This window comes from Botryllus schlosseri, chromosome 14 (genome assembly GCF_051294905.1).
Source record: "Botryllus schlosseri isolate E-star chromosome 14, Bs_hap1, whole genome shotgun sequence".
In the NCBI taxonomy this organism is placed as follows: domain Eukaryota; kingdom Metazoa; phylum Chordata; class Ascidiacea; order Stolidobranchia; family Styelidae; genus Botryllus; species Botryllus schlosseri.
In genome coordinates this window covers 5,144,507-5,161,149 of record NC_137249.1, presented here as the reverse complement: position 1 = coordinate 5,161,149, position 16,643 = coordinate 5,144,507, and the positions used below count along the sequence as shown (strand labels likewise).

The window sequence follows — 16,643 nt, the reverse complement described above, 5'->3', positions numbered from 1 at the left end:
GTAAACCAGTAACTGAGAATCTTTAATGTAGCAATGACCCAATGGTGCAACACATATACTTTTATTATATTATAACAACGATTATATCAGATACCTGAACATTTTCAAGCGCTTAGCGCGATATTGCAGTATCGGTTGTTAATCATCAAACCTTGCCACAATTTGAACACATTCTATCCAAATCTTGGTTTGTTTGAAACTGATTTTGGTTGTTGTCGATTTAACTAGGTGGTATGCTCATAGAAAGTTTGGGAATCACTGGACTCGGCCTAGGTCAGAAACATCTCAGGTTAGCTGCTTGTCAGATAAACCATTGAAAATATCTACATGTTTTGGTGTCAATGTTTCTGGCTATATGCTTTTCCGCTTGAAAAACAGCCTGCAACCACTGGACTACTTACTGTGTGCCTGTCTGCACAATGCAGGTAACAAATATATTGGTAACGATAGTCAAAAGAAATTTGTGACATTGATCAGGTAACATACAGTGGCAATGAAGCCTTTCACAACTGATGATTTGAATATTCATAGCTTCTCTCTTCCTTTGATCGGTATTTCACGGTCTGCACAAAATTAAAGCGAATGTTTTGATTATTGTAGAAAGATGGTCTAGCCATCACGCCACAACACAAATGTACAGCAGAAACTGTAGACATGATCAAACGAACATGTACTAATACAATCCTCAGCAAATGACACGGAGTTCAATATATTTTTGGGAGAAGTTGGCAGATGACAATTTCATACTGCACGTGACAGTACTTCAGATCAAGATCAGTAGACGTTGATGACAAATTCACTCTTATAGCACACTAATCGTTTTGATTTGGAATCATTGCCCCCAGCCCTATTCATAAGATTCCACCAAAACATAAATTCAGGATGGCATATAAGAAACCAAACAGTGCAGTGATGCAACAACATAATGAAATAAACTGACCAGTTCCTCCGACCCTGTTTACGACTTTTTTGAAGTACTTCGGATGCAGGACTCCGTCGCGGCCTTCTGACAATATCACACCATTCTCGGAGACATAAAACTCTATTCCGTCTGTAAAAGAATTCTCTCATTGAATTTCCACAACCAAATTACGTATCGCAAGATGAAGTGTGGGTCTGTAAGCCTGTCAGCAAACGAATGTTGAAGGCAGCATCAGAGTCATAATTTCAAATGACGAGCTGCGTTGTCAAATGAAGACAACACAATTGAGCCACAATGCAAGGAAGACAGTTGATGTATGCATTAGAGTTACATCACATCCTTAAATGGGCCGGCTTCAGGTCCGTTACGATCCACACACCCTAACTTCACTGAAAGCACCGTAACTACTGTGGTGAGTAACCAAAGACACGGTCTATAGCAGTAGCGTGCAGCCTATTCGACCCACGAGCTGAAAATATATAACCCATGAAACCGCACCAAGCTTCTAGCAGAGGCGGTCAAATTATTCAGCGTTGGTACTACAGTAGAATAGGGTTACCATACGTCCTCTTTTAAGAGGATTTGTCCTCTTTTTTGAGATTTTGTCCTCTCTTTGGAATATTTAGGTCAGATTTAGAGCAAATTGCGAGTAATATGCCGTAAATGAGCACAGAAGTTACGCTCCGGCGGATATTTCGAAGTTAAAAACGGCTTTTTTTAAAATTTCTAGTCATCCACCTAGCATGACCTTTTTTTTAGTCAACCGATCACAAAGTGCGAAAAATTCACCGGTTTTTGAGAATTCTTCTCCGGTTTTGCAAGTCTCAAATTTCTGAAAAAGTGTCCTCTTTATGGTAAGCCTACAGTAGAAGTAAAGATATAAACTTTTACTCGATCACTAGAAGTAGTTTTCTCCAAGACATGTCAAATTTACTTCAAGTGGGAATAGGAATGAAGCTCTAAAATGAAGTACTTCATTGCTGATCACTTGATCAGCTCTGGTTTCTAGTCATTGCAAGGCCCCTGAACTCATTAGGAATTGGTTATGGATTTATCAATAAAAACTGGTGTTTATATCCAAATAACGTAATGAGGCTAATCGCATGTAGCGCAAAACATTTACAGATAATCGAATATAGTTTGTCAAAAAATTCAATTGTAAATTGCTACTATTTCACTTATCCCAAATCAGCTAAGCCTAAACATACCAGACCAGGCTGAGTCAGAAGACTGTTTTGCAGGCCATACGCCATTTCATATTTGTACTTCAGAAATTTAGAGGTTCTCGTTCACCAACGAACCTTGGTAGGTTCCGCACTGTGAGCCTTTGTTTATATATTACAATTTTTCACATTATATTTTCGATTGATATTCTTTGCATTTCAACTTTGGGCCACTCTACGCATGGCGCTGGCAGCATAAAAGAATCAAAACTAAACGAGCATGCCTCTTGCCAAGCTCAAAAATTTGACTTGCTTTGTTACATAAGTTTGCTTGAAATATCCAGCTTTCCGTTTGTGAATATTTAGTGACTCTCCTGCTGTGAGCTTGACCCGCAATCACAACATCAGGAACGAAATACACTACATGTAGGTAGTCAGTGAATGATGCTCACCCAACCAATCAATGAAAAATATATCGTTGTCTAATGTGAAAAATATAGCAGGCGTATGGGATCCATCTTGATTTAATGATTATTGTAGCATAAAAACCAAATCCGTGCGATTGGGGTGTTGGCTACCGGACAACTTGTTTATGTGATAATATCGGTAGCAAGTATAGAAACCCGTTTTACACTCCGTTCAATATCAATGTAGTGATAGCCAGAAGCCGAATACATTGTCGGTAACAAGTCCTTGTGGAAATTGTTGGTAAAGCGACAAAGATATTGATTCTATGGGATTATCATAGCATCAGATTGCTACAGTTGATTCATTTGGTCATCATCCCTACTTGTGACCTGGTTACAATCCCGATTACCTTCCATGGCTTTCTTCAAATCCACGTAAATGAAGCAATTGCTGGAATTCCTCATGCCGCTGACGACTGATTCTTCACGCGGCAACCCTGTCGTCATGTGAATGTGATTTCTCTGAGAAAATAACATCTGAATTGAAATACGGATGCTCAAATTGGTCATACATTGTCAATATATCGACTGCAGTTGATGTTTAGTGAAATGCCATAGCTAGATTCAAAGCATTCCGTGAAATCGAGACTCGTGAATCTTTTGTCTAGTTCGGGAAAATTCAGGAAATACAATTTCATGCATCTTTTTCCCTCAAATATTTTTCAGTAAAACAACCGTTACGTCATACCTTCATCCTGCATAAACCATTGTCCATTATGCCATCAAGATTTTTGGTGATCGTGCCATGGATCACGTTAGGAAATTCTTCGGCATCCTGGATTTGACGTAGCTGCAGATCAACCCCCTTTTGAAATTGAAAGAAATATTTTAATGAACTAGACCACACCGTTACAACTCATTCTACCTTCACAGTGTGACCCTGCGTAGCCCGTATTTTGTATTTCCCAGGTTCGCCCTCAAGGACGAACCTTTTCTTTGCGTTATTCTTCACTATCATTTCAATATCCTCCTCTGTGACATTGCTATGTCGGAAAAATTGATGACTCAACAGTGAATTGACTTCGATGTACCCATCTGTGATGAACATTAGAAACGTTGCAGAAGACATGTCGGTGTTTGCCATGCATACATTTGGTGTATCACACTTACCCTGATCGATATGAAAGCCCATATTGTTGTGCCTCAAGATGCCAGACAGCTTTTTGCTTACAGTAACTTCCCATTTGGAATCTTTACGCATTCCACGCCTTAAAATATTACAGTGAGAACGTTCTCGAAGTCTCTTAACACTCGAATGTTATGGCTCAGGGATGGACAATAAGGTGAAAATACCAAGGAATGTATTCAAGTTCATTATATATCATAATAGGGTAGATAACATAGCAACTAGCTACTAGCTAGGGCAAAAGTAAATATGGCTGTCATTTTACGAAGGGCCCTACCCTACAGGTGAAGTTATAACTGTTTTAATGGATCTTGAGAAGAAAAATATCTTATTCCGTAAGCCAATGGTTAACTACATTTGAATTACTGATTTATATCTGCTACACTTACCCATATGTCTGTCTTGAATCATGATAGGATTTGAACTCTGCAATTTAAATAAGATTGATAAATATACATATTAGTCCTCAATGTTGTTGAACAAGTAAAACAACGCACTAGCACACAAAAAGAAAGTAGACACAATTTACATGAAAACTTGGTACACAGACTTGCCAATAAATTGACTCTCCTGTGCACAAAATTAGTTAACTCAAAAATATTTAGTAAAATTCTAGCAAATGACGGGGAAAGTGGATTGTGCGCATAAGGTACTACCGAACCAAATAAACATGTCTCGGATAATCCGGCCGTACAGTGACATCAATCTCATCATGCGACGAGTGGCAAGTAACTATTCGAACGATCTCTAGCATGTTTTCAAATCGCAAATGTAAATCCGCCACAAACCTTCTTGCCACAAACGATCGTTTCCATCTCCAAGCTCAACATAGTCAATGGGTTGATTATCTGGGCCATTGAGATCCCACAAGTACATGAAATGAATAGGACATCGCAACTTTGGCGATGGCATTTTCTGGGATTCCAAACCTCTCGTGTCGCCCGAAACATTCACCAGTTGAACATGAGGTAGCAATGTGACGTCAACTAAATGAAATACGTTTCATAAAAATCTAGCATGCGACCGAGGGTCAATCCCTGAAAGTGCATGTGCAATGTGCATCTACATAAAGTCACAAAATTATTCCGTAATTTGAACAAATTTTAGCAAATCTAAAAACTACTACTTGAACTACTTACTCAAGTGGTTGTACTTTTTGACTACTTCCACTTCTAAAACTACTCTGGACTTTGTAAAGTCGAAAGTACATTTAGAAAGTAGTTTTGGGACAGGTTTCAATCACGTGTATCGTTGACATTATCATAACTGGATGAAATAGCCCGTATCACGGTAAAGGAATACATGTTTGAAAATTGCATTGATTTGTTATGTTATTCGTCCTTTTTGTCAGCCATGAAGATACATCCAGCAATTTCGAAAGTAGCAACCTTGGACTGGCTATTAAAAGTGTGTGACGTGTTGACCAAATCTACTTCTTGAAATCAGGGATATCTAGAAACTTCTAGAAGTTCTAGAAAATCCCTGCTTGAAACCACAAATTTTACTAATTTTCATATCATCATTTTCGAAATTTCATGCAGGTGACGTCATATTTTTGATGCTATTGTTAATATACAATGTTCTTTCCGATTCTCTACCAGCTGCTGATGATTACCCCTGACGAGTGTCAGCCGAAAATATTTGGATTTACTTCAATCTGAATACACTATTCAATTGTATGTTGAAGTTCTGTACCTCCAAGTAGCTCTTCAAATCCCTACTTGTAATTGAATAGAAATTTACAGCTTGAATACTAATTCCACTGAATTCCACTTGAATACTAACAATGACCACTTTGACCATCTCTGTTCGATGCAATACTAAAGGTTCTTATCTCGGACAGCATATAGATGCCTAATAGGCAGTCGGTAGTTATATTGTCGAAATATGTCACATACATACCATCTGAAGGGATTCGCTGGCGGAGTTTTTTGGCCAAGTCTCTAAACGGTTCGGCAAACAACGGCACGGTAAGTTTGCGTTTCCGGAATTCTACACGGCCTGTGTTCGATAGAAAAGGCTTCATTTCTTTACAAACTTGCACCAGGGCCTGGAAATTCGAGAATACACATCAAGACTTCTTTCAAAAGAAAACGTAGGTTATTATCGTGTGTAGAATATCCAATACCTTCTCCAAAACACGTCTCTCCTCAAAATTGTCAAAAGCTATTGATGCGATATTGACGAATAAAAAATCCTCCTTCCGTAACCTGGCACTGTGTTTTCGACCGTGGACCAGTTGTCTTTGCAAATTCTGCAATTCTCTTAATTGGTGCCCTTCGATATCAGCGACAATGCAGTATTGATATTCACGCGGCAACACTAAAAACACAATTCGTAAATCACAAGAGTGAAAATCCCTGGGATTTCGTTAAGTTGAGGGAATATAATACTGTAAACTGAGCATACTAATTCCTTAAAAGGGCACTGCACTCCATAGGTGCATTGAAAATGCTGAGAATCATTTTCTGTAATGCTCGCTTTGAGTTAACACAGGGAGCTACGGCGGTTCAGCGATAGAATATAGGGACACCGGATGTATTGAAACATATCGCAACAATGATAATTATTTGCTGTAGGCACAATCCAAATATAACGTAATTAATTATAGCCAATACTGAAGGTACAGAATTTTAATATACAACTGAAGAATATCTTCATATTGCAAAAGTTCAGGTTTATTTCATACCTTGTGACTCATCCCCATAAGTCTTGCTGGCACATCGATGATCTTCATTGTTTTGTGACGGTTCTCGTCGTCTCCTTTGTGAACGAGCATCATCACGTCCACCATTCCGGCGGCTACCGTACGGGTGGGAAAAATCTTGACGGCGATCCTTTCTACGCGACTTTTCTTTCGAGTAATTTCTCTCACCTGCGAGAAGCCAACCGTCAAGTTTGCACAGAAAGACGGTTTGAAATGAATAGAAAAGCGAATAACATGGTTGACGGCCGTATTCTGTTTACGCAATCAAGGCAAGAATTAATTTCTAGAAAAATATCAGATATCATATAGATCATGTATGTTTGCACAACTTAATGTTTTGAGACGACTTCTACTTCTACTTGAGCAGTTTTTTACAGCTTTAATTTCGAAAATTAGAAAGTAAGAGCCACGTGAAATAGACCATGTATCACAGTAACTGAATATATTTTCGAAGATTGCACACACTTGTAGTGTCATTAGTCCTTTTGTATTAATCAGGAAGACCAATGTTGCCATTTCAACAGTAACCACCCCTGATTAACTGCTACGAGACTCCTTAACTATCGAATAATTCAGATTCTGACCCCTCATTTTCTACTCCAGTTTGAAGTGTCATACAGTTGAAATTGATACTTCTACTTGTATTTGTATAGACATTTACGGCACAACTTCTACCTCTACTAGACCGAAAATGCTGACCACCTGTTAACAATATACATGCCGTAAAAAAACGGTAGCTAGACAGGAAACTATTGTACACCTAACCTACCTGGACTTTTCTTTTCCGAACTCCCATGCTCAAACAAGTCGTCGGACATACAGCCTCCAAACACCACTCCATCGTCATTACCTGCAAGTTGAAATTGAATTGGATATCAAAACACAAGTTATGGGCAAAGGAAGTAAGGTATTGCGGCAGAGGCCACACAAATCTTTGAAGCGGTATCCATTGGCATCTTCGAGCGGCATGGAACAGCCAGTAAGGGCTCAAAGAGGTTTAGATATGCTACTTATTCTGATATTCCAGTTACCTTCCCCCTCAAGAATGTCTTCCATGACACATTTGATTTGGCCGAATGAATCCTTATTTGAACATTCCAAGCTGTGCTCGTTATTGGTAGAATTGTCCATTTTATCGGCAGGACCGGCACTGTCGTCCGCAAAGGCAGGATCCACTCTTGTGTCTTTATCAATTTCATTGATTTTTGGAACGGAATTTTGTTCTCTCGCACAGGAAGACTTGACAAAGTCACCGTCGTGTTCAGGGTGTTGTTCGGTCTCGTTTGGAATAGTCATGCCGCCATGGTCACCTGTAAGATATTGTGACACTTATTCCGCTATGTTTTGGACAGATTAACGTAGAAAAATTAACCCAAGTCACAAGTAGTTCCATCGATGAACAACCGAATATTTTAATTAGAAAAAGGTTCAGTGCTACACCTACAGTTTTCACCTGGTGACCTCGGCGTGATTTCAAATAGTAGCAATATCATATAGAGCCTTACTTGTCATTGCTTTTTGAAGACGCAAGGTTGTAGCAACCCTAATAGACTACTTTTTAGTCAAAAAGTTCTTAAATTACCAGACGTTTTCCCGGCGCATGCCAGAAAATTATCAGTGTATGCTACTTACGGCAAATGTTGTCCATCCACGCTGAAACTGGGTCACAGATTGTCAAAGGGTTGGAATCACCAGGGTTGCAATGACTCGAATCATGACTTGACTTGAGTCCTACTCGAGTCACGATTTTTTGGTGACTCGACATGACCCGAGTCATTTTTTGAAATGCGTCCGACTCGAGTCAATTTTTGTTTTGACTCGACTTGTACTCGAGTCATGCAAGTCATATGACTCGAGAATAGGACGGCCAACCCAAACATTTCATTGTAACTTAGAATAATAGTAAAGTCACCATGTTATAGGTATTTCGTCTATCAGTCTTGCTACTTGGAAAATAGGGCCAGAAACTGTGAGGACTGAGGAAAATTAAGATCTTATAAATGCGTGTCATTTTATATCCCTCGAACAGAATTGAAAAAAAGTGGATTGAACATGCTTGAACGCGAAACTGAGCAGTGAACACAATGACTTGTTCTCGAGTCACAACACTATGACTCGGACTTGACTTGGTGGTGAATTGTAAATGATTCGACTTGACTCGAGTCAAAACTATAAAAGTATGAATAACTTGTGACTCGGAACCTTGTGACTTGCTTACAACCCTAGGAATCACTGGATTATTGTGACTCACTGCACCACCGTATTGAAGTGATATAGCTTTGAACATACCTTTGATTTCTTCCGATTCCTTTACTGAGCTATCACCAAAATCTTGAAGATTATTTGGAACGCCTTGCACGACCACATTGGCCAGCTGGACTTCTTGAGAATTCTCATTTCTTGGAGTCTCGATAGTTTCTTGCGGAGTTGACCCGACCTTTGCATCAGATTCCGATAAGTTCGTGGGTCCACGCCTGAAAAGTTTCTCGAGTCTAAAGTTTTTGTATGATTAACAGCACTAGGAAATACCCTACCCTTGAATATCATCAAAAGTAGTGCTTGCCAGATTTGAAGACTCCAATTTGTGTTTGATATCTGATGGACTGTCTTTTCTGTCACCAAGTCCAACACTGTCACTAGCGAGGACTGCTTTCACACTCGATATTTTATCGCTCTCATTAAATGTTTGGACTTGATTTTGCTTTTCCACATTTGATGATTTAACAAAGCCGTGATCTTGTGTCACGGGTTGTTCGTTATCATACTTTTTTTGAATTCCGCTGCCAGTAAATTCACCTATACGACAAAAGTAAATCAATATAAGCATTTGATGATCCCGTTAGGAATGAAGTTAGGAGCTTCATTGGCAATCTGCTGATAGAAGTGGCTTCTCCAGTGGTATATTTTGAGAAAGCAGGGTGAGAAAATACCAAATGCGTCAGCATATTGTGCGGCCTACCATTAGATATGAACGAATGAGCACATAATTTGACGTAGAATTAGTCGTGTGAGTAACAAGTCACATGCGACGCCCACAAGCCTATCAAGCAGACAAGAATACACATAATATATGATTACAAACAGGAAAGAGTGTATTCAAGCAGTAATTTGTATTTTACTTCGAGCACAAAGAGGTCCCGAGCATAGCTTGTGTCGCGGCAATTGTTTACTGATTATAATCGGGCAGGATTGCATTTTCCAATGACCGTTCGCAAAGCCATTGCTACTGATTTCCAATTTAAGACATATACTCAAAAACACACTACCGTTTCCAATTTCACGGTCCCATCAAAATCACTGTCATGAAAATCTGGCTCATGAGTTATTGTAAGCACAGGAGCGTGGCTTACGGCACTTATGGGCAAAGACAAACGGGTATTTGCCTGTCTAATCGTGAGAAGATAATGCGTTTGGCATATTTCGCAAATGGAATAAAAAACTAACATTTAGAGATTCTTCTCAATCCACCTAAATAGACAGTTGGGAAGCACTGGTCTATAATATTGACACTAGTACCTAGTATTACCATTGGCTCAACTCACCTTTACATTCATTCAATGAGATGTTGGAAAAATCTTTCGTGGCATTTGGTACATTTTGCACCTCCCCGGAGACCAACGGGATTTTCTGACAACTTTCGTTTTTGTCCTTTCCGAGGTTTTCAGTACTCTCATTGTTACCACCAGATTCCGAAGAGTGCTTGGATTTATATCTGAATTGTTTTGTGACACGTCAAGGGTTAAGGTATGTATACTGTTGCAATCAAACTAAGGAACAGCAAAAACGCTTGAATCGGGTTTTATTAATACATTAAATTTAGACGGTAGGATGGTCCTATCATTGATATTAACATTTTCCAATTCTATATCAGTTTAGAAATAGACTGTATTCAGACCAAATACATTTATTGATTTAATCATTACAGATATAAATTATAATAGATTGATATTTTTCATTCAATCTAAGATTGAGCCCCCAAAGCTGGCTTATCATACAACTACTTTCCTGTACAAGTACAAGTGAGAGCTCGCATTTATGAGGACATATTACACACTATCCCTGTATTAGATGTGGGCTACACTGATTTTGGCCAATAAAAAGGGCATTGTTTCCTAGCAAAGGCCTTAAGGTAATGAGCAAACGATTGACTTCATTTGTTCACACTTCACAGTATGATTTACAATGTGATCCCACACGGGTTGTATGTTAGCCTTCAATTGAACAGCAAAGTAAGTACGGTAATTCAAGGTAGACAGTTTAGCAAGTCCATACCTTCGAATGACATCAACGACCGTTTTCTGACTTCCTGTAGACCCGAATACATCATCTGTCCTAGTGCTTTTCTCCCACAACAGAATTGAATTCCACTTGAAATGCTCTATGCGATGCTCGGGGATGGCCAACTTGTCGGTGGGACCCGTGGCAGAGATGTCATCTTCCCAGTTAAGATCCCACACAGGAACTTCCTTTATCCCATCAAAACGATCTTCGTATCCCACTATGAATTCTTCATGCTTCAGTTGCTCGTCCCATTTCAATCTATGAATAGAGTTCCCAATGAACGGCGTGAAATTGACAACATTATCAACATATGGGACGTCGCCACACGGATTCCTTGGACTCATACCACAAATACAAACCAACAGCACCATTTTCCTGCTTATTGACTGATTCATCAGAAGTGGGGTAAAATTTTTCAGCACTATAATCAGAGTATCATGGAGTGCTGTGTATCATTCTAGCTATACTTTTATTTAATGGTAGTCTACACAGTGATTTGACGCTACATGATGTAATTTTGTTTACGAGAAGTCGTGGTTGCACGCAACTACTAAATACCCTGCAAAGAGGATTGTATTGTATTTGTATAGACATTAAACATGAACAATTGGACAGTCAGATGAAATATAATTTCGGTTTAACATCTGGTATTAATTTTCCATGACATATCAAGCTGCCAAGCTGATTGTCAATAAATGCTGCGAATCCAAGAAATTTTGAAAGTGCTACTAACTGTTCTGAGTTCATATTGATGAGGTTACGATAATGAAACAATCGAAGTTTACCTGTTGATAACGTCTTTAGCAGTTTTCATTGGTGGCAATTTCTGTTCTTTTGCGCCTGACGAAGACTTCTGCTTCTCCTTTATGGCTTCACCCTGCTCCGTTGATTTGCTATTTTTGACTTTTTGTCTTCCTGGATCCAGAGAAAGACCAGGCGGTAAACCACCAAAATTCGCTGCTAGTTGATACTTGACTCTTTTTTTCTTTTTTCGTGTTGGAAGCCTTTTTGTATTCATGACGTCTCCTGGCGTAGGTTCTATCGGGGTTATATGTGAATGACTCCATATTGCATCCAAAATGCTTCTCATTAACATAGGTTGGCCTTGCGATCGAATGAGGATCTCGTTGATTCTTAAAAGTATCTTTCTTTCCATTTCTTCGTGTATGTCCCCTTTTTTGCCTTCTACAAACTCGAATGCTGGTGGATCATCTGGATAATTCTCTAAAAGTTTTAAACGTTTGAATCTTTTAAAAGGGATACCAGTGCAACAACAGATAGTCAGATACTGCACCAAAGACAGACTTTGTACCAACTTTCCAATGCAATGCTGAATAATTCTATATGGCATGATTTTATCTCTTATTTCATTGAAAGAATTATTTTGGCTACGGATCAAACATGAAACTAATACATTTTTATGCTTTTAATCATTTTTAATTATAATTTTCATGAGGTGGTTAATGTCACCCGTGTGACTTTAGCTGATCACCATTTTTACTCTGTTAAAACATATTTACACATACGACAATCACATAAGTTGAGAAGGTGACTTTGACCCTCTACGGTCTTTCAAAAAACATCAACAAAATCACACAAATCAATCAGAAAAAGTAGGTCAATGCCAATATTATTTGAGTTAATTCACTGTGTAACTACTACGAGCGTTCACTAAGTCTGGGTCAGATATTATCTGTTTAGTATGCACCCAATAAAAAATATTTAGTCGTTTTGAATTGACCAGTTGCAATGTTTTCCTTTTGCATGTCAGTGAATTCTGCACCAAGCTGACTTCTGCACCTTTCTCATCCCCACACTCTCTACAAGACCCTGAAAAAAACTCTCTCTTATACTCAAGTATTACATACTGACTAACTTTTGGTGTTGCTCCAAGATCCTTGTCTATTGCTCCAACTTCATCTGTGTCATCCTGGAAATTTCCGACTTCTGAAGAATGGTCATGACTTTTATACTGTGTACTAGTTTCCTCTTTTTATCTTGGGATGCTGATGGTTGGTGATGACTAATCAGTGATTACTCTTCCTCTGTTTTAAAGCTTTGTTGCCCTCTTTGATGGAAATGCCCCTGTTGATAATCCTGACAATCTCCCCTTCTTGTTCTATGTCACTTGTCAGCTGTATCCATTCGCAAAACTGCCAACTCAAAACAAATTCCAAATCTTAACTTCTAACTGAAAGTTCTCTATGAACAATATATTCCGCACTAAGCTGTCTGTATCCTGCACACCGAGCCTGTACAAGTGCACAGTGCACTGTGTGCAGACATGACCACTCTGGTCTGATTAAGAGACTACTCCATGTCGTTCCGAGACGATCCTATGTATTCATATTATCGTGATCTTCTATTATTTTGATTTGATAAAAAAGCAAATAAAACGAAGAAGGAACTACAACTTGGAATTCGTGATGTACATTTGATACTAGATAAGAGGTAATCGTAAAAAGCAATCAACTCGGCAATAAAAGCAGCTACAACAGCAGCAGCCGTACCTGGAATTCTAGCAGTAACTGATAACTCCTCCCTGCAAAATTTGACAACGTAACGATATTGGATGGGAGAGTCGTCATGAATTACTTCCCATTCCGTTCCTATGTCGTCCAATTCTTGTTCAATAGAACCCATTCGATTATTCGCAGAATCGTCTTCGAAATATTCCAGACGCGCCAAAACATGCATCGATTTTCACCGCGGTACTCCTTCTACTTCCGCTACGGAACCGACCATTCAGTAAAATAAATATTGCAACAGCGAATGAAAGCTCACACAAGGGGAATACCCCTGCCATCCAAATGCTACAAAAATCAACTGTTCCTCGGCTTGCTGAGAGGAACGGCGAAGTTGTGGTTTTTCAAATATCACTCCCTCTCCACGATCGATATTTTCAACTTGACGATTATATTCCACTTCACTACTCCTAACTAACTAGCGGACTAGCCTTGTAGTTGTTGCTATGAGATTCGATCGTTGTATTGCAACCTTGTGGTGTTTTCAATCTATGACGGACACTTGTGATAGCAACACCAAAGCTATTTACACCGCAGCTAAGCTGTAAAACAGTGGTTCCCAACCTTTTTCGACTCATCGCCCCCTTATCAAGCTCGACTCAAAATTTCACGCCCCCCCCCAATATTTACGGATTCGTAAAAAAAAAGAGAACATATACAATATACATACGCGAAATTTATTCAAGTAACCCTGATGGCCTGATCCCTGGTGAATTGTCTAAAAACGGTCATTTTATCCGAGTAGGCGCTGGGAAAACCGGTTTCCGCGTCTACTTTCGGTTGAGTTGACCTTTTATTAGTCAACTTTCGCGTCTTATGCAAAATAAGCCGTCTTCATGCGCATTTTTTGGTCGTGTTAATTGAATATACCGTAATTTTCCAGTCATAACGCGCAAAATTTTACCGATTTTTTTGTCCTAAAATCACACCTTTCTTCATGTTTAATGTCTATCGCGCATCACAGTCTGTGTCCTGCCCAGCAATTCGTATTTGCAGTGTTGGGCGCTTCCAATTAGCGAGAAGCGTGTTGCCAATTAGCGAGATTCTGCAGAGCACGCGATCTCCTGCTGAGTTGGTTTGCTATTTCTACACGAGCGAAATCAGGTCATTGATTGCTGTGCGCGCAATCCTCGCTAATTTGTTGATTGGTGCAGTTGCACGGGCACGCAATCCCCGCTAATCTAACGCGTCGACAGCAGGCCTTAACAATCGCATCTACAACAGCAGGCCATGTACGCATGATACAATCGCTGGTCTAAACCAGAGGTAGGCAATTATTTTTACCGAGGGCCAAATAAAAAGCAGAGGATACGTTGGCGGGACGAGTCAGAAATTTTAACTATATTCTGTGGCGTATTAATTTTATTTTACATCTGACGCAGTGAATTAAAGTGGTAACATTGTCATCGCGGTAACGGTAATTGATATTATTCGCCGTCTTCGCTGATGATACTCACCTCCTCTCTTCAGCATCTTCGACGGCAGAGCTGGATGCCCTGACTCGTGACCAAATGCCCAAAGTCGATGAGTGGACGGCCCAGAACAACCTCTGCATAAACGCCTCGAAATCGCAATTGCTGACAGTGAATTCAAAAAATAACCTAACCGTTAATATCGCTGGTCAGCCCGTTTCCAACACAGACAATGCCAAATAACTCGGAGTTTTATTGGACTCGAACATGTCCTGGAAGAGTCATATTCAGTCCCTAGAAACTAAATTATCACCGAAGTGCGGCCTGTTCTACAGCCTTAGGCGCTTCATGCCAGCATGGGTTCTTCTGATACTCTTTAAATCCTTAATCCAATCGAAGTTACACTATGGCATCCTGTGTTGGGGGGCTGCCAGAAAAACTGCACTCAAGCCACTGCAAAAACTACAACATAAAGTACTCCGAATCATAACTAGGGCCCCAAAGGGGCCTGGCTGCCTATCCAACAAGTCGCTGCTGAAGAGATTCGGCGTCCTAAACATAGAAGATATGCGGAAACTAGAAATCGCCAAGTTTATGTATCAGTTCCACTGCGGTCGTTGCCCCGAATATTTCAATGACTTCTTTACCTCGGAATCAAAAGCACACAAGTACAACACACGCGCGTCCACGTCGTCCAAATATCATATGATCGACCGAAAAGATCATCGCTCTATCAAATATGCCGGACCTGATGTGTGGAACAGTATCCCACCGGCCATCCGACAGTCGACCAGCATATCCACATTCAAGTCGAAATACAAGCAATTACTACTAAATAAATACAGTCCATCCTCAAGATTACCGGACCACGACTGACATAGCGATCTCGCTTCCCATGACATGCCGCCCTATTTATTGTCGCTTTCTTTTTTCTATACTATCTTCTTTACTTTCATTCAGTGTGCATGCCTCCTCTTTAGATCGCCTAGGCCAAGGTGGGTGTCAGATTCCATAGACTGCTCCTTGTCGCTTCGACATCTTCCTGTCTTTTCATTGTATCGCATTTTTTGTGGTGTATTGAACTGATAAAATTGCTAATAAACCAATGATGATGATGATGATGATCATAATTCAACATTGGTTAACATACATTATATGCACTCTTTCTAATCCCCAGGTTTGTTTATTAAGACATTAAAATTTACTAGTGAAGCTCGTCGTGGTCCTCACACGCGCGTCCACATCGTCCAAATATCATATGATCGACCGAAAAGATCATCGCTCTATCAAATATGCCGGACCTTATGCGTGGAACAGCAGTGTTGGGATCAAGTCACTACCTTCGAGTCACGAGTCATTTCGAGTCATTGCACATTTTGACTCGAGTCAAGTCAAGTCAATCGATTTTCGAAGGTGACTGGAGTCAAGTCAAGTCACTCGAATTTTGGAGGTGACTCGAGTCAAGTCGAGTCAAGTCACAATTCAAGTCTGCGAGGCATTCTTACGTCATTGCATTTTGCTAGCTGTCTGAAATACAGATTGAGTGGTTATTGATTCTGAACCTATGAAAGAATATAGAGTTAAATATAAACGCAAGAAGCCGGTTTATTACTCACATATACGTAGAAATGCATAACTACGTAAGTATAATTGCATATAGCCTCTGATTATAGTTACCAGCCAATATAGAGAAACGAGTTGATAAGATGCAATACATTACCCATTTACAAATTAATATGATACAATTCCAGCCTGCGCCGATGGTTGAGGGCTGTATAAATTATATTGGAATTCAATTTCAATACAACAGGAGGCTTGGTTAAGTTACGAACAGAGAACAGAAATATACATTTTGCGATTAAATTACTTTACTATACTAGCTTACCACAACGTAAGCTGTAAGCTTCGATCATTTCGTTTGCGATCAATTTATTTGTGAGGGAGCAATGGAGGCTCAGTAAAACGCACGATCATTGAATGATTGGTCGCTCTCATGGGTTACACCATCATTTCGCGTACAATCCGAACGTATGCAAGATA

General features: G+C 39.7%; 1 protein-coding gene across 2 annotated transcripts; it reads right to left on the bottom strand.

The window, feature by feature from the left end:
- Nucleotides 1–397: 397 nt before the first annotated feature.
- On the bottom strand, nt 398–13,444 carry LOC145455519 (uncharacterized). 2 transcript variants are annotated; one of them, XM_080333502.1, is made up of 19 exons: nt 13,177–13,444; nt 11,452–11,890; nt 10,658–10,924; nt 9,928–10,097; nt 8,920–9,181; nt 8,675–8,859; nt 7,417–7,695; nt 7,155–7,235; nt 6,368–6,553; nt 5,807–6,000; nt 5,581–5,728; nt 4,467–4,664; nt 4,068–4,104; nt 3,663–3,760; nt 3,418–3,587; nt 3,241–3,357; nt 2,903–3,014; nt 941–1,051; nt 398–563 (listed from the first exon to the last, which is right to left on the bottom strand). In XM_080333502.1, exons 1-19 carry the CDS (start codon nt 13,361–13,363, stop codon nt 526–528), a joined length of 3,279 nt encoding a protein of 1,092 aa, XP_080189628.1. In that variant the 5' UTR covers nt 13,364–13,444; the 3' UTR covers nt 398–525. The 2 variants fall into 2 exon arrangements, with proteins under 2 accessions (XP_080189628.1, XP_080189629.1); XM_080333503.1 differs by lacking the exon at nt 13,177–13,444 and adding an exon at nt 12,543–13,071.
- Nucleotides 13,445–16,643: the final 3,199 nt, after the last annotated feature.

What these genes read in the sequence shown, in the direction of transcription:
- LOC145455519 (XM_080333502.1), bottom strand. Translation starts at nt 13,363, where the DNA reads ATGCATGTTTTGGCGCGTCTGGAATATTTCGAAGACGATTCTGCGAAT. An exon ending in AGTTACTGCTAGAATTCCAG is followed by an intron (nt 11,891 to 13,176) that starts GTACGGCTGCTG and finishes TAAAACTTTTAG; the next exon opens with AGAATTATCCAGATGATCCA. An exon ending in GATTCAAGACAGACATATGG is followed by an intron (nt 3,761 to 4,067) that starts GTAAGTGTAGCA and finishes TAATATTTTAAG; the next exon opens with GCGTGGAATGCGTAAAGATT.